The sequence below is a fragment of the Myotis nattereri genome, assembly GCF_964212035.1.
Source record: "Myotis nattereri genome assembly, chromosome: 5".
NCBI lineage: Eukaryota > Metazoa > Chordata > Mammalia > Chiroptera > Vespertilionidae > Myotis > Myotis nattereri.
In genome coordinates, this window is record NC_138080.1 from 30,188,016 (window position 1) to 30,205,712 (window position 17,697).

A 17,697-nucleotide genomic window follows, 5' to 3' on the forward strand; every position below is an offset into this window, starting at 1 on the left:
CCGCCCACAAGGCTCCACCTCCTCTCTGGACCCGCCCCTTCTTGGTCTCCTCTCTCCAAACCCCGCCCCACTAACAGTTCCGGGTGCCTCTTGACCTGAGGCACGAGGACCCACGCGGGACTGCTCCTGGCACTGCCTGACGGGCGAGTCCCCGACAGTCCGGCTGGGGTCCGTCAGCGGACCACGTTTGCAGGAGCTGGGAGGTTGATGACAAGGCGTCCGAGTCCCCGCGGGTAGGGTGGCGGGATGGGTTCTCACCTCCCGGCTCAGGCTCGGACCGGGCAGCCCGGCGCGCGCCGCGGCGGAGGAAAGCCCCCGGCGCAGGCCCCGGATATTTGTGTCTGCGCCGCCGCCATCGTCCCAGCTGATGGGTCGGGATACACGCTCGCGCTCGCGGTCGACGGGTCGTAGGGGTCGCAGGGGCCGAAGGCGGCGGAGCCGGAGCGGGAGTCGAAGCCGACATCGGAGCGGGAGCCATGGGCGGCGAAACCGGCGGCGCCGGGACGACGAAGGGCGACGGAGGCGGCGAAGCCGGGAGCGCAGGTGGGGTCGCTGCGTGAGCCGCTCGGGATTCAGCTCCTGCCCTGGGGAGGGGTGACCCCCGAGTCCGCCAGGGAGGGCTTCCTGGGGTAATGGACGTCGGGCAGCGGATGGGAAGCGAGGGGTGTTTCAGGCAGGGCACGGGTGCAGGGAGGGACCGCCAGGAGCCCGGTTAGCGAGGCCGCTGACGCAAAAGTAACGGAGATGAGGACGTGCAGGTTCCTGTCGTGGTAAAGGGCTTGGCTGTCATTCGTAGGAGAGTGCGGGGCCACGGGAGGATGGTGAACACGGGCGTGACGTGGGCCGGCTTCCTTGGCAGAACTCTCTCTGGCTTTCACGTGCAGAAGGGACTGGCCGGGGAGGAGGAGGAGGAGGAGATGCAGTTGTCCAGGCAGCTGACGATGGCGGCCTGCAGGGAGGGACACAGCGCGAGGCACCATGAGAAAGTGGGTTGAGTTTCGTGGATTTGGGAAGTGGAGGAGGGCGTGAGAGAGCTGTTGATGGCAGGTGCAGAGCTCAGGGGCTCCGAGGCCCCGGTCTCAGTGTCCCCATGGACCACTGTCCTTTCCTGCTGGCGATGGAACACCTTGCCAGGATTGATCTGGGCTTGTTCCGGCGCAGAGGAGCCCGCACAGTGATGGGGACTGACCCCAGGACCTGGGTCCCCGAGCTGGCTCAGTCCCTAGCAGGCTGTGACATGCAGGCCATTCTCTTACCCACTGTGACCCCAAGTTTACTCACCTGTGTCCTCAGTATTTCCATGGGGACCCCAGGTTTTCTCTCCAGACACTCATTGTCTCCCATTCCTTCAGCTCAGGAATTTTCAACCTCTTTCATCTCATGACGCACATCAAGTAATTACTAAAATTCTGCGGCACAGCCAGGTTCGCCCAGTGTGGGTTGTGTGCACTGTCCTGTTGGAGTTGCGTCTTGATTGCTCTTGGTGTCACTGGAAGGGATTGACCCCCAAACCAATCAGCTCCCAGGACCGGCTCCAACTACAGCAAAGGAGCTGCTGGCAGAAGTCAGCCTTATGGAACAGGACTTGCTTCAGTGGGGCTTTGGTGCTCACTGAGCCCACCCCTTTGGTGTGTCGTTCGTGGAGGTGGTAGGGTTGTAATCCAGCATGAACTGAAGCTGTCCATCAGGCGCACTGGCTCTGGGACCTCCCAGGAAGTGCAGAGTCAGCCACCATCTGTGCCCTGCCTGGGGCCACCAGGCACGAGTTACAGAGTTACAGAGTTACAGAGTGATGGGCAGAAGGCTGCTACTTGTGTTGGGCTTGGAGGTGCTCGGGAGAGGCCAGCTGCTGCTGCTTTTAGAAATTGTAGGAAAGTCCAAAACATGTCAGGGGAGGCCAGCTGTATGGAGAAGCCACTGGGAATGCTTGGGTGGGCCAGCAAGTTGGGTGGGGCTGGGTCTCAGCGAATCACCAGGGTGGGGCAAACCGTGCGAGCCAGGTTGATGGAGACTCAGCTGTGGCTCCTGCCTGTAGACTCTGGGGAACAGTGGCCTCTGCCAGCACTTTTGTCTGGTTTGGTGTAGAAAACCGCACCCCCAACTCTTGCCCTGATGCCAGACAATTCAGTTCCTCCCCGCATGCTCCTGGTTCCTTTCAAGCTGCTGCCTCAGTGCTGGGGCTCAGAGGGAGTGAGTCTGAGTAAGTCCAGGCATGTGCCCTTTAAGAGGAACTGCCTGGGACTCCAGCATCCCCAGTCTCACTCAGCCACAATCCCCACTGGTTTTTACAGCCAGAATTATGGGGACTTGTTTCCTGGCTTTGGAACCCTGGGCAGGAAGGTGGCGGGGAGCTGGTGTGGGGCTGGGCTATGGAGGGGGACCTCCATAGTCAAGACTTACCTCCAGGTATTTCATTGTATTATTTTTTAAAGATATATTTTTTTAATATATTTTATTGATTTTTTTACAGAGAGGAAGGGGGAGAGATAGAGAGTTAGAAACATCGATGAGAGAGAATCATCGATCAGCTGCCTCCTGCACATCTCCTACTGGGGATATGCCCGCAACCCAGGTACATGCCCTTGACCGGAACCGAACCTGGGACCTCTCAGTCCGCAGGCCGACGCTCTATCCACTGAGCCAAACCGGTTTCGGCTTTTTAAAGATATTTTTAATTGTTTTTTTAGACAGAGAGGAAGAGATTTCCATTCAACTAGATTTCAGGAGTTTCTGAATGATGGTTGTTCTATAGTTTAGCTGTAGTTTTTATGTGGTGGTTGGAGGATTCGAGTACGATGTTTACCTATGCCTCCATCTTGACTGGAAGTCTCCAGATTTTTTGACGTGAGCTTAATAGGTGGAACATTTAACATACTAAAGACAGATTTAGTTTTTCCTCTCTCTGTTCAGAGGCCTCCAAACACTAAAGAATCCATCCCTAGGGGCTTGCCCATTCTGTTCCCTATTCCCAGTGCCCTTCCCTGGCCCTTTATTGCTGCCAGTTTTACTCCAGTTTTCTCCTACCCATCTGTTTGACTAGATTAAACACCACCTCTCCGTAAGCCCTCTCTCGTCACCTTGGAAAGATCAGATCTTCCGGTCAAACTGTTTTTTGTTTTTGTTTTTAATATATTTTTGTTGACTTCAGAGAGGAAGGGGGAGGGAGAGAGATAGAAACATCGTTGATTGACTGCCTCCTGCACCCCCCCTATGGGGGATCGAGCCTGCAACCCAGGTATGTGCCCTGACTGGGAATCAAACTGTGACCTCCTGGTTCAAAGGTCAACCACTGAGCCAAACAGGCCAGGTCGGTTCATTGCTCTTGCACCTCCAGCCCCAGCCCCTCTCCCTGCCCTCATCCCCTCACTCTTGCCCTCGCTTACTCTGCGCCCGCCATACAGGCCTCCTTGCTGTTCCGTGAACATGCCAAGTTCCTTGTTGCCAGGCCTTTGCTCGTGCTATGCCCTCTGCCTGGATCATCTTCCACCCAGATCTCCCCATAGCTCCCTCACCCACTTCTTCCAGGTACCTCCTCAGGGAGACCCTCTCTGCCCTTTTGTCCCCTAATTTTACATCATTTCTTTGTGGCTCAAAGCACTATCCCATAACACACTGTGTGTTTCCTTGTTGATGTGAGCCCCACGAAGGAAGGGACCATCAATGTTTTTGTCACTGCTATGTTCCCAGAACCTAGAACAGTGCCTGGCATACAGCAGGCGCTCACGAAACGTATGTTGAACAAATGGCTGACCAGCGAGCAGCGAGCACACCCTTTCGGATTTCCTCCCCAGGTCGGATTCAGAGGAAGACCAGGGGCAGCGGCGAGGACGACGGCGCCGGAGCCCACAGCCCCCTCAGCGGCGCTCACAGGACCGGTCCTCTCAGTCTGACGCAGGCAGCGAGCGGCAGTGGCAGCACCAGGGCCGCTGGGCCCGCCGCCGGAGGACCCGCTCTTGCTCCTCCTCATCCGGCTCTGCCTCCCCAGACCAGTCCCAGAGCTCGAGGCAGGTGGCCGCGGCCCTGAGCCAGCAGCAGAGCCTGCAGGAGCGGCTGCGGCTGCGGGAGGAGCGGAAGCAGCAGGAGGAGCTGATGAAGGCCTTCGAGACGCCCGAGGAGAAGCGGGCCCGGCGCCTGGCCAAGAAGGAGGCCAAGGAGAGGAAGAAGCGGGAGAAGATGGGCTGGGGCGAGGAGTACATGGGCTATACCAACACCGACAACCCCTTCGGCGACAACAACCTCCTGGGCACCTTCATATGGAACAAGGTGAGCCGTCGTAGCCACGAAGCGCTTGCTGATTAGCTCTGTGTTTGTGCCATTCACACGTTTTTCCTGCCTTAGTGTTTTCACTTTGTATACTTTTTACAACTTCAATTTCAAGAGATGGTATTTAGCACTCACAGCACACATTCCCAGACTGCATTTTGCCATGCAGAATTTTTTTTAAATACATTTTATTGACTTTTTACAGAGAGGAAGGGAGAGGGAGAGAGAGTTAAAAACATCGATGAGAGAGAAACATGGACCAGCTGCCTCCTGCACACCCCCTACTGGAGATGTGCCCTCAACCAAGGTACATGCCCTTGACCAGAATCAGGACCCCTCAGTCTGCAGGCCGATGCTCTATCCACTGAGCCAAACCAGTTAGGGCCAGAATCTATTTTATACACATACATACAATGGTTTTGTCAGGTTTTACTCCGTTAATTGTCTCTTGCAGTATAACAGTCAGGCATGCTTTGACCCCCCAAACCAGCCTAACCTCCCTGTGACTGGAGAATAGGTTCTTAGTGTCCCACACTCAGGATGGGATTCCACAGTTACCCTCTGTCAGCTCAGAGCTGTCGTTTCATTCTTGAGATGAAAATTACGCACTGGTCGTTTACCTGCAGCCATGGCCTTGGGCGCCTAGCTGAAAACAGAATTTGTCTTTCACGTCTGGAGGCCAAAAGTCTGAAATCAAGGTGTCAGCAGGGCCATCCTCCCTTTGGAAGATCTGGGGAAAGATCTTTCCTGTCTCTTCCAGCTTCTGGTGGTTGCTAGGAGCAACCCAAGGCTTGTGGCTCTATCACGCCAGTCTCTGCCTCTGTTGTCAGTAGCTGTCTTCCTTCTGTGTCGGTATCTTCATATGGCGTCATCCTCTCTCTGTGTCTAAATTTCCCTCTCCCTGTAAGGACACCAGACATTGGATTAGGGCCCAGTCTAATCCAGTATGACCTCATCTTAACTAATTATATCTGCAGAGACTCTATTTCCAAATAAGGGCACATTCACAGCTTCCAGGTGTTGAGACGTGAACATACAGTTCAACCCCACACAGCACCGTCACTGGTGGGGAGGGAGAGGGCAGGGGCCACAGTTGGAGGCTGGGGCAGCTCCACTCATCGCCCACGCTCAGGCGTGGATTCTTCCCAGTATCTTGAACACAGAGCCCTTTTCACCTGAGCCTTTGTGCTCACCGTTCCTCTGCCTTAGAACACTCCCTGCCTCTTCCATGGCTGGTTCTTTCTTATTCTCCAGATCTCAACTGACATTGTCCCTCTTCGGAGAGGCCCTCCTGGCCCCCTTGGTCCCCCAGGTCCCCCTGGTATTCTTTTCTTTTTTTTTAATTTTAGTGATTTGAGAGGGAGAGAGAGAGAAAAACATCGATGATAAGAATCATTGATCAGCTGCCTTCTGCATGCCCTCCACTGGGGATCAAGCCTGCAACCTGGGCATGTGCCCTGACCGGGAATCGAACCATGGCCTCTAGTTCATCAGTTCCGATGCTCAACCACTGACACCAGCCCGGCTCCCCTGGTAGGCTATCAGGGCACTGCCCCTGCGTTTCTAGCACTTTACTAACAAACTCGTACTGTACTCCTGCCAGGTGCTGGATCCTTTGTGACCCTGGGCACATATCCACAAGCGAAGGAGACAAAAATCACTATCCCTGTGGGGCCAGCATCCTTGAGGGGGAGACAAACTGTAATAAGTAAGTTAGCAAAGTACAAGAGGAGAGAACGAAGGCAGGCGCTGTGATGCAGCAGTGACCACAATAAGCAGGCCCAGCCCTGGCCGGTTGCTCAGTAGTTAGAACATCGACCTGTGCACCAAAGGGTCTCAGGTTCCATTCCTCGTCAAGGGCACGTACCTGGGTTGCAGGTTCAATCCCTGGCCCCGTCGGGGTGCATGCGGGAGGCAGGTAATCAGTGTGTCTCTTTCACATCAGTGTTTCTCTCTCTCCCTCTCTCCCTCCCTCTCCCTCCCTGCCCCTCTCCCTCTTCCTCTCCCTCCTTCCCTGCCACCAACCCTACCTTCCGCTCTCTCTAAAAACCAATGGAAAGAATATCCTCGGGTGAGGATTAAAAAATAATAAATAAGCAGGCCCAGAAAGGTCTCATTGCAGAGGTGATTTCTAAATACATAGCCTAATTTATGATGTGTAGTTCCTGCCAAACTGAGCTCCACAGGGCAAGCTCTGTCCTAGGGCCTGGCACCCAGTAGGCACTCAATAAATTCGAATGAGCAAGCTTGCTGTAGTCTGGGGTGTGCACATACGTGTTCAGGCATTTCTCCAGTGAGTCTTTCTCAGCCCAGCCTGGCCTTGGGGAGTTTGCCCCAGGGGAGGGCTTTGCCACACACAGCGGGTGCAGCTAGGTTTCTGTGTGAAACAAGAATCAGCAGGTCCATTATAAACTTTTGAACAATAATAGATACAGAGGCAGAGCTGCCTCAAACAGATTGTCAAACTGCAGCGGGAAGGCCGGGGAGGGTTGGGGGGCAGGAGGGAGGGGGGTAAGAGATCAACTAAAGGACTTGTATGCATGCATATAAGCATAACCAATGGACATAAGACACTGGGGGGTAGGGGAGGCTAGGGGACTGTCTAGGGGGGGGGGGTAAAATGGACACATATGTAATACCCTTTGTAATACTTTAAGCAATAAATTAAAAAAAAAAAAAAAGTAACCAGAAAAAAAAAAAAAAAAAAAAGAATCAGCAGGTCCCAAGAGACTCCCATGACCCTGCAGGAGGGCCCAGCTGTCTCTCCTCGGTGCCTCAGCACATTTCACTGACAGGAGGGGGGTCTTTGTAGGTTGGATTGTAATAAAATTGATTGATTTGTGGGTGGGGATGGAGGGTGTCTTCTAGTGGAAGGCAGTGAGGGGTGCCCAGGACAGGTCCTTCCTCTGAGCTTCACTCTCAGCTGCAAAGCAGATGCTGTGGTCCATTCATTTCGGTCTTTGTACGTGAGTGTGCCGCAGCTTCCTCATGGGAAGTGCCAGGGAGGCCCTCACCCGGCGGGCCTGTGCTGACCCCTGCAGGCCCTGGAGAAGAAGGGGATCAGCCACCTGGAGGAGAAAGAGCTGAAGGAGCGGAACAAGAGGATCCAGGAGGACAATCGGCTGGAGCTGCAGAAGGTGGGCGCCTTTCCTCAGAGGGGCTCCGAGGCTGGCTTGCCCTTGTTTAAGTCACACAGAACCTGCTTGGCTTTCATGGGAAGGCGTGCCTTAGGCACAGCTGCACCCAGGGCCCAGGCAGTGTCTCCAGCGAGCCGCTCCTCTCCACGTCGGCTCTGCTGGCCTCTGGGCTTGACTCTCAGATGCTCCTCTCAGGGTGGCCTCTCCTGCCCAGGGTCTGTCGGGCTGGGGCCAGGCCTGGGGTATAGTCCCCATCCCAACCCTAGGGATCCCATGGCCTGAGAGGGCACAGGGCAGGCCCCACGAGACCCCCGCCCTCGCCATCATCCAGCTGTCCTGCCTCATCCTCCCTGTGCGTCCCCAGGTGAAGCAGCTCCGACTGGAGCGGGAACGGGAAAAGGCCATGCGTGAGCAGGAGCTGGAGATGCTGCAGCGGGAGAAGGAAGCGGAGCACTTCAAGACATGGGAGGAACAGGAGGACAACTTCCACCTCCAGCAGGCCAAGCTTCGGTGCGGGGAGTGGGGTGGGGGGGCTGCTCACCACCACCCTTTGTTCAGCAATACCCTCTGTCGCCTCCCTTCACCCACCAGCCTGCTTCTGGACTCAAACACATGGAGCTGGTTTCTGCCCCAGGGCCTTCGCACTTGCTATTCACGCTTCCTAGAACCCGCTGTTCCACGGCTCCCCCTCACCCTTGGGGTTTTTGCCTATTGTGTTCTTGGGGGGCGCTCCCCAAGCCCCTTTCTGGCACTAGCCCCAGTTTTGCGCGTACGCTTGTTGCTGGTGGGCTCCCCCATTGGGCTGGGTGCAGAGGAGACCCCTGAATACACCGGCTCCATGTGCGGAACTGCGCAAGCTGAGTGGGAGTGTTCTGGGCCCTGGGCCTCACTAACTGTGCTAGTCCCTTCACCTGCAGCCCACAGGCGTTTGCTCATCAGCTGTGTTTATAGAGAAGGAAGATGAAGCTCCTGGGGGTTGAGTTATCTGAGGCCACATGGGTATCTGAACCTGCGGCCCAGTGTATGTGCACCCGGAGCCCACCCTCGCGCTTCTGTCTGCCAGCTACACCAATCCTGGCCAAGGGCTTGGACCTTCCTGATCGTGGGGCCCCTTATGTTAGCCTAGGGTCAGCCTCTGCCGTGTGTCCCCTGGGGCACAGCCCTGAGGCTCTGTCTTTCAGCCTGGGCAGCCCGTCCATTGAGAAGTGGTCCTCTCTGTCCCTCTGGCTCCACTCTCACCTGCTGCTCTTCAGACCCCATGTTCACGCCTATTCCTCTCTGAGCCTGTTTCTCCTCACTAACCTGCCTTACCTCTCCACCTGACGCCTCCTCTTTCAGGAAGCCTTCCCTGACCACCACCCCCTGCCGGCAAGGCTCCTACCCTAGCTCCCACACTGGTCACCCCCTTGGCAGGATAATGGGAGGGAGGTGACGTCCTGGACTCTAACACCGCCCCCTTCTCCCTGCAGCTCCAAGATTCGAATCCGGGATGGACGGGCCAAGCCCATCGACCTGCTGGCCAAGTACATCAGCGCCGAGGACGATGACCTGGCTGTGGAGATGCACGAGCCTTACACCTTCCTCAATGGCCTCACGGTGGCTGACATGGAGGACCTGCTGGAGGATATCCAGGTACCACCCAGCCCCACCACCCACACCCTGGCCTCCCCAAGACTGCTTTCTCCTCACCCCTGTGTGCCTTCGCCTCCAGGTGTACATGGAACTGGAGCAGGGCAAGAATGTGGACTTCTGGCGGGACATGACCATCATCACGGAGGATGAGATCTCTAAGCTCCGCAAGCTGGAGGCCTCTGGCAAGGGCCCAGGTAACCCAGGGCCAGCGCTGACCCCAAGCTGGCTGACCAGAAAGACACCAGGGTGTGCTTTGGGGGACATTTCTGCATTGGTGGGAGTTGTCATGGGGACACATCTGCGTTGGTGGGGGTTGCCGTTGGGGGTGGTTCCGCTGGAAGCTAACCTTAGCTGTGCAGACATCAGTTTCTTTGGACGCTCCACAGCCCTCTGGAGGCCTCTGCGGGAGCCACCAGGGGGCAGCACTGAGCAGCGGGCGCCCAGGTCCTGGGCTAAGGGCTCTCCGAGATGAAGCGCGGATGAAGGGGCTCCTGTAAGTGATCCCTGGGCAGCCAGGCTTCCCTGGGGCAGGACCAGAGGGTTTTTGTGGGGGTTTCAGGTTTTCTCCCAAGACTCGGTGTAAGCGCAGGACCCAGCTCTGCTTGCTGGGAAACGCCATGCAGCCCCAGTCTGTTCAGTCTGGTGTTCTTTCTAACTCGGTTTTCTTTTCATCTGATTGACTCCGTGTGTACGTTCACAGGGGAAATGAACTCCCCAGACATGGCCCATTGTCCCCTGGGGGCAGAATGTCCTGGTTGAGAGCCTCTGCTGTAACAGCTCATGACCAGCCGCAGCAGGTCCGCCCTCCAGCCCCTCCAGCCATCGGCTTCAACTGTCCAGCTTCTGTGGCCCTCACGTCCCTTTGCCACTTCATCCTTCATCACCCACTTGGTGGCTGAGGACGTGAGCCTTCCCCTCCCCCCCCCCCCCCCCCCCCCCCCGGCCTGTGTAAATGTCATTTGAAGCTCAGATGTGGCTCCGGACAATTTCCTTCCTCTTAGGAAAGGATAAATATCCTTTATTTTTGTAAATGGAGTTTTGTTTCTCACGTCCTCTTAGCAGTTACATCCTGCAGTAACTTCCGGAGAAAGGAAGAGAAACCCTTGTCAGAAGCCGTGTCAGGAAACCTCCTTGGGTGGCAGTGGGACTGGGTGTAGAACTGGTTGGAAGGTGCTAGGAGGCCCTTGGACAGAATAACAGTTAGGATCAGGACTCTGGGTGCAAACCCAAGCCAGCAAGCAGCTCCGTGACCTTGGCTGGTCAGCTCCCTCCTGGGTGCTCAGTTGTCCCTTTCGTTGCATGGGGATGATAAGACCCCTCCAGGAGGGTTGCCTGGAGAGAAGGGAGTTAGTGTCAGGCACTGGAATAGCCCCTGCCTGCGTGGCGCTGACTCCACCCCCGCCCCCCGCCTTCCAGCTGGACCTGGGCAGTGCTCAGACACATCGAGAAGCCGATTGGGCCGCCTCCTCCTTGTTCCTGGGCCCTTTCTCCCAACACAGTGGCCCCTACACCCGCCCCCCCAGGCTCCCTTCATTTTCTTCAGTGAAGGAGCCCCTCTTCCTCCCTTTTTTTTAAGGACAGGGAGGCAGAGGAAGAGAGAAATAGAAACATCAATGACGAGAGAGAATCGTTGATTGGCTGCCTCCTACACAACCCCCACTGAGGATCAAGCCCACAATGCAGGCATGTGCCCTGATGGGGAATTGAACCATGATTTCCTGGTTCATAGGTTAACGCCCAACCACTGAGCCACGTCAGCCAGGTACACATCTCCCTTTTTTGTGGTTTGTGCCCTCATCTTGGGGCACAAGCTGCTGTAACTTCTGGAGGAAGGGAGGTGCAGTTCTTTGATGTCCTGTGTGTCAGGAAATGTTCTCTCCCTCCGGCTGGTGGCAGCGGGGCTGGTATAGACTTCTTGAGCAGGTATTTCTTCAGAGGCTGAAGACAGACCCCGCCCCACTGGTCTGCCCATTTCCAAAGCTCCACCAGTGGCTGTCCAGGTGGCATCCAAGCCTAAGACATGGCTTCCTTTAAACATGACTTAGGGCTCTTAGCTTCTGTGGGAACAGCACCAGCAGGGCTGTTTGTTCGGGTTGTAAGTTTTCACTGGTTGCTCCATCTGTTTGAGTGAGTGCAGAACTTGGCTCTGCTTGGCCTGGTAAGGGGGTTGTTGCCAAATTTGGTTTTGGACCTATGTTATTTCTGGGCCTGCCGTAGACCAAGGGCAGGCTATCGGCCCATAGGTTGACCATTGAGGCCAGCACTGCTAAGGGTGACACAGGTACACAACGAAATGAAGGAGCTGAATCTTTAGGTGCTGATTCCAGGGTCCAAGGTTGGTTGGCTACAGGGACTTGGGTCCCTCTCAACCTTATCAGATCAACTGTGACCATGTGTCCATGACAGTGGTTCTTTTTTTTTTTTAATTTTTTTTTTTAATATATTTTATTGATTTTTCACAGAGAGGAAGGGAGAGAGATAGAGAGAGTTAGAAACATCGATGAGAGAGAAACATCGATCAGCCGCCTCTTGCACATCCCCCATCGGGGATGTGCCCGCAACCCAGGTACATGCCCTTGACCGGAATCGAACCCGGGACCCCTCAGTCCGCAGGCCGACGCTCTATCCACTGAGCCAAACCGGTTTCGGCGACAGTGGTTCTTAAATCCTGCTTTCGAGCAGGGAGCGTGAGCTTGTCACCTAGTTCCTTATTCACAGCAATGGGAAGCCCAGGGAGGTCCCTGCCCTCAGGAAGCCACATACTGGGTGTGCAGGCCAAGGGAGCAATCTGGTAGAAGGTACATTCCTGCTGAGTGCTGAGGATGGGTGTTACTGATGGAAAGTACCCCATGTGCAAAGGCCCTGGGGCAGGGGCAGGCCTTGGCATCTTTGTAAACAACAAGGAGCCTGGTGTGCCAAAGCACGTAAGCTCAGGCAGTATCTGGCCCTGTCCTTGGCCCTTCAGTCTAGGAAAGGGACATGTCCTTGGGCCTGCAGCCCATGGTAGATACTGGAACAGATTTCCCTGTTGTGGAGGCAGTTTTTCCTGTTGTGGTGGAGTGTCCTCTGTGCCAGGCACAGCACAGTGCTCACATGCATGGTCTCACCAGGCTTCATAGAAGGGGAAACAGAGGCCCAGAGAGGGTGAGCCACTTGCCCAAGATCACACAGCTGGGACTGGCATAGCATAGTCTGAATTCCAAACAGCTACCAGGCAAACACTCTTGGCTCTTCTATGTGGTTTTGGGAAGGGAGTGGTGGGCAGGGTTGGTAGACTGGGTACCTGGGTCCAAGCCTGGTGTTGAGTGGCCCCTGCCTCACCGTAGGCGAGCGGCGAGAGGGCGTTAACACCTCGGTCAGCTCCGATGTGCAGTTGGTCTTCAAAGGGAAGACATACAGCCAGCTGCAGGTCATCTTCCAGGGTATTGAGGGCAAGATCCGGGCCGGGGGCCCCAACCTGGACATGGGATACTGGGAGAGCCTCCTGCAACAGCTGCGTGCCCACATGGCACGTGCCAGGTGAGTGGGCAACAGGCCTCAGCCAGGCACTGTACGGGGTGGGTCTTGTCCCTCTTGGGATCTCGCCTGGGGGACAGGAGCCCCCTCCATCAGGCCTGCCGGGTAATCTTGAGGCCATAGATCAGGGCCCTGGTGTGCTCAGGAAGAGCTGCTCGTTCCCCCACCTGAATTCAGGGGCCCTGGGAGTCGGGCAGGGCCTCCCACAGTGGCCTTCCTTACAGCCTTTCCCAAGAACCTGGTCTTGGTTTCACTTAGGGTTAACCGGCATCGCGAGAAGCCCCCAGGCTGCCTGTCCCCCCCTTCTGCTGGCCCCACACTCCCTGTGTACAAATTCTCAGCGTGCTTGGCACTGCTGTGTAAACACAGCGCCTGCCTGCCACTGACTGTGTACTCGCCTCTAAATTTATCTTCTCTGCCTGCTCCGCCTCCTCCCTGCCCAGCCTTGTGTTATGTGAATACCCTGCTATAGGGGCTCCCCCCTCCCCCGCCCGGGCATGGGGTAGTTCTCCAGGGTTCCTGACCTCAAGTCCCATTTTTATGGCCAAAGCCTTGACCCTGGAATGGCCGTGCTGGGCTGGAGCCCCAGCTTGTGTGTACCCACTTACTGCCCTCTCAACCTCTTGTGTCCTGGCAGCAAAAGGAGGGGTCATGAGAAAGCCTGAGGGAGTCTGGGGTCCCCTCCCCCACCCAGTGAGGGTGACCCCCTGGCCCGTGTTTCAGGCTTCGCGAGCGGCACCAGGACGTGCTTCGGCAGAAGCTCTACAAGCTGAAACAGGAGCAGGGCGTGGAGAGCGAGCCGCTGTTCCCCATCCTCAAGCAGGAGCCCCCGTCTCCTGGCCACAGGTAGGCCCAGCCCGAAAGTTCGCCTTCCTCGCCTGGGGCCCAGGAAGAACCCCACACACACTTCTGGGGGGGTCAGGGCAGCCGCCCGCCCAGCCCAGCCCTGCCTTCTTTCCTTGAAGCCTGGAGCCTGAGGACCAGGCCCTGACCCCCCCAGGGCCCTCCTTGGAGGGCGGCCCCATGGAGCCTGAGGCAGAGGAGGCCGCACCGGCAGAGGGTGAAGCCGAGGGGGAGGCCGTGCTCATGGAGGAGGACCTGATCCAGCAGAGCCTGGACGACTATGACGCCGGCAAGTACAGCCCCCGGCTGCTCACGGCCCACGAGCTGCCGCTGGACGCCCACGTGCTGGAGCCCGACGAGGACCTGCAGCGCCTGCAGCTGTCGCGGCAGCAGCTCCAGGTCACAGGTACTCACCAAATGAGGCAGCTGGGTGTGCTGTGGGGCTGCTGGGCCGGGGCCAACCAGGGGACTTGACGGCGATGTTGTTTCTGTCCCCCTCCCTCCCTGTCTGTGAGCATCCATCCATTGGCCTGCTCACTCACTCGTTCATTTGGGCTTGGTGACCGGCTGGCCCCAAGGATAGAGGGATGGTGGTTTTTGTGAGGGTAGGGGTCGGGGGTTGTTTTGTTTTTTTGTTGTTGGTCTTCACCTGAGGGTATTTTTTCCTTTTTTTTTTTTTTCCTAAAGAGAGTAAAAGGGAGGGCGAGGGGAGAAATAGAAACATTGTTGTGAGAGACATCTATTGGTTGCCTCCCACACACTCCCTGCCCAGAGTTAGGGATTGATTGAACCTACAACCACAAAGGTATGTGCCCTTGCCTGGAAATTGCACCCACAACCCCTCGGTGCGCAGGCTGATGCTCTAACCACTGAGCACAACAGGCCAGGGCAATGGTTGGTTTTACATTCTGTGCCCAGCCCTGCTGTGAGCTCCTTGTGCTACTCACTGCGGGGGCCCCTCGCCTCCCTGAGCTGCTGTTGTCCTGGGTACAGGAAGGCCCTGCCCCGGGTCCCTGGCCAGTCTCTAACCGCAGGCTCTCCGGCCACTCGGAGGGATGCATGTGCTCGGTGCCACACTGGGAGGACAGTGAGCATAGATAGTGGAGGATGGGGCACTGGGCAGGCAGGGCAATTGGGAGCCAGGGCCTGCCACTCCCTGTGCCTGACCCTGAGCCCCAGTTCTTCTGTGAGAGGCCGGGTAGGGGGGAGGCTCAGGCTGCCCTTCCCACCACCTGGGGGGCCGGAAACGAGCTCAGTGGTGCCTCCCTCCTCCCACAGGCGATGCAAGTGAGAGTGCGGAGGACATCTTCTTCCGGCGCGCCAAAGAGGGCATGGGCCAGGACGAAGCCCAGTTCAGCGTGGAGATGCCCCTGACAGGCAAAGCCTACCTGTGGGCTGACAAGTACCGGCCTCGCAAGCCACGCTTCTTCAACCGCGTGCACACGGGCTTCGAGTGGAACAAGTACAACCAGACACATTACGACTTCGACAACCCACCGCCCAAGATCGTGCAGGGCTACAAGTTCAACATCTTCTACCCCGACCTCATCGACAAGCGCTCCACCCCCGAGTACTTCCTGGAGGCCTGCCCCGACAACAAGGACTTCGCCACCCTGCGCTTCCACGCGGGGCCGCCCTACGAGGACATCGCCTTCAAGATCGTCAACCGCGAGTGGGAGTACTCACATCGCCACGGCTTTCGCTGCCAGTTCGCGAATGGCATCTTCCAGCTCTGGTTCCACTTCAAGCGCTACCGTTACCGGCGGTGATGGCCCTGCGTTCCCCCGACCACCTGACAGGAGTGTTAGGCTGGCAGCCTTCCCTGGCTGGTTCACGGCCCGCCTCCAGCTGGGCCTTCCCCTCGCAGCCTCCCTTTCCCTGTGTGAACAGCAAGTCGCTGTGGAACTGCCTCAGAGGCTCGAGGGGAGGACGGGGTGGCCCAGGATTCTGACATGCAGGAGGGGCTGCTGGGGGGACTCTTTGAGCCCAGGGAACCCAGCAAGTGTCAACCAACCTCCCTGTCCACATGGGCAGAGTGAAGCCCGAGTCCCATCTTAGACAAGCCCTGCAGTACAGGCCTTGCCGGGGGGGGGAGGACAGCATGGGGCCCAGACATGGGGTACCGAGCTTTTGAGGAAATCCAAGTTCAGAGCGTTGATGGGCCCTTGGACATAGCCGGCTGTTGCAGGGCCCACACTCCTGGCCCTTTCCCAGCGGCCTCCCTCAGTGCCCACACCAGTGGGACCCGGACCCTTGTGGTGCATGTTCCAAAAGAGACCATTTGAGGGACATGCTACCCACCTCACCCCTGGTGCTGGCTGAGGGTCAGTCTCTCCCCAAGTGGGCATGAAGGACACACCCACCATCAGACCTAGGAGCCAGGGGCCACTGAGAAGTCCTTCCACAGCCACTGAGCACCCAGGAGGCAGCCTCCATGGTGTAGCTGCGATGCCCGATCTGGCCTGGGTGTTCCCCTCACCTCAGAACAGCTGTGTTCTTCGGGGCCACCTCCCAGCCAGCACAGAGCTGCCCTCCCTGTTCCTGTTTCAGACGAGGGCAGTCACTCACCCATAGTCAGACTGTCAACGGTACAGCGTGCCAGCCACCCAGAAACATTGTGTTAGCGCGCTGTTATGAAGACATTCCCAGCCTAAAGGGGAAGAACCAGCACCAAACCCTGAAGTGCCACCTCCCGGCTCCTCAGGCAGCCCCGCCAGTGCCCCGTTTCATCTGGAAATATTTAGGTTTATCTAAAAAGACTTTTTTTTTTAAGTGGGGAGGGGAAATCTTGTTTATTTTCATTTATTTGGTCGGTACATTTTTAAAAAATAAAGGCTCTATTTTAGAATACTTGTAGATTTTCAGAAATTCTGGAAAGATAGTTCCTACACCCACATCCAGCTGTCCCCGTTGTTAACGTCTCTGTAACCACGGCACATTTGTCACAAAGACATGAAACCCAACCAAGAAGACCTTTTAAAAACAACCACACCTAAAAATAGTTCCTTAGGAAGCTTCTTGTAGTCGGTTTCCTCCATCCCTGCCTTCAGCCCTTCAGCCTCTCCTCCCGTTAGAAGGTTGTCATCGGACTTGACCGTGGATGCTGGGAGGTGAGTAGCTGCTCACCTAAGCCAGGGGGTGGCTTGGGGAAATGCATCCTGTTAAGTGGCACCCTCCACACTGCAGACCCTGGCCCGCCCACCCAACCTGGTCCAGGATGGAGAAGGGCCATGTGGCAGCATAAGGACCATTTCTGTCCCTTCAGAATCACCAGTTGATTGACAGAGCAACCTTAGGATCCCTGGCAGCCACTGCCGAGTGGCCCGTGGCCTGCTCGCCTGTCACTGAGTGCAGGGCAGACCCTGGAGGCTCTTTGGTCAGGATACGGTAAGGCCCACCCTGCTGTCAGCCTGGGCTGTGTGCCTCTGCAGCCCTGGCCTCACACAGCTCTGTACAACGGCACTTACGTCCACTTGGCAAAACGGGCTCATGGAGGCCCACATTTGCAACCCTAGGAAGTGGCAGTCAGGGTTCAAACCTGGATTTCTCTAATTTGGAGAACCCTACCTCCCTGGCCACCACCCATGTCCCAGCCTCAGTTTCTCCACCTGCCCCCAGAGGAATCCTCCCAACCCCAGCGTCCCAATTCCTCTTCCTACGTCACGCCTGTAGTTCAGACAGTGTGTCCACCCTAAGGGAGAAGGTGGCATCTGCCCGACTTGCTAGGTGTGTTTAGCCAGGAGCCCCTAGTCTGGAGGGAGGAGAGGGGCTCAGACACTAGCAGCCCAAGGAGTCCGGCTGGGGCCGGGGGAAGGCACCGGGTCTGAGGGACCTCAGCAGGGACACACGGCTTCCTGGAGGGACCGCTGGGCTGAGGAGAGTTGAGCCTGCCTTGCAGGGGGGAAGGCTGCAGGTCCCCTGCAGGGCAGGGCTGAATGCACGCCCAGGAGCTGGACTGCCCAGGGCGCTGGGGAACCACACAGGTGAGGGAGCTGAGCAGGGACCCGAGCTGGATGTCAAGGGGACCCCTCGGGCAGGCTGGAGGTACCACACCCACCCAGCTGCCCCATCACCCCACCCTGGCCCAAGGACCACCAGTGTTTCTTAAGCTAACCCCAACCACCACTCCAGTTTCTTCCTGCCTTCAGCTGTCCAAATCTAAGAATAGATGCTCCCTGCCTGGCCCCCACCGGAAACCACAGCCACGGGGGGCACATCCTAAGCCTAGCTTCTGCTCCCAACATTTGCCCCCACCCTCCCCCGGCCATCTCTATCTCCCAGGCCTCCCATGTGCCCATTGAGCTAG

The 17,697-nt window shown here is 57.0% G+C and overlaps 1 protein-coding gene across 1 annotated transcript; it reads left to right on the plus strand.

Moving 5' to 3' along the window:
* Positions 1-75: 75 nt before the first annotated feature.
* CACTIN (cactin, spliceosome C complex subunit) lies at positions 76-16,237 on the plus strand. Its single transcript, XM_081092867.1, has 10 exons — positions 76-543; positions 3,792-4,263; positions 7,305-7,400; positions 7,765-7,910; positions 8,870-9,032; positions 9,112-9,226; positions 12,359-12,551; positions 13,272-13,394; positions 13,514-13,797; positions 14,670-16,237. The coding sequence occupies exons 1-10, from the start codon at positions 368-370 to the stop codon at positions 15,158-15,160; spliced, it is 2,259 nt and encodes a 752-aa protein (XP_080948993.1). The 5' UTR covers positions 76-367; the 3' UTR covers positions 15,161-16,237.
* Positions 16,238-17,697: the final 1,460 nt, after the last annotated feature.

Coding starts and splice junctions, on each gene's coding strand:
- CACTIN (XM_081092867.1), top strand. CDS start 368: ATGGGTCGGGATACACGCTCGCGCTCGCGGTCGACGGGTCGTAGGGGT. Junction 4,264..7,304: donor GCACCTTCATATGGAACAAG/GTGAGCCGTCGT, acceptor TGACCCCTGCAG/GCCCTGGAGAAGAAGGGGAT. Junction 9,227..12,358: donor GGCCTCTGGCAAGGGCCCAG/GTAACCCAGGGC, acceptor GCCTCACCGTAG/GCGAGCGGCGAGAGGGCGTT.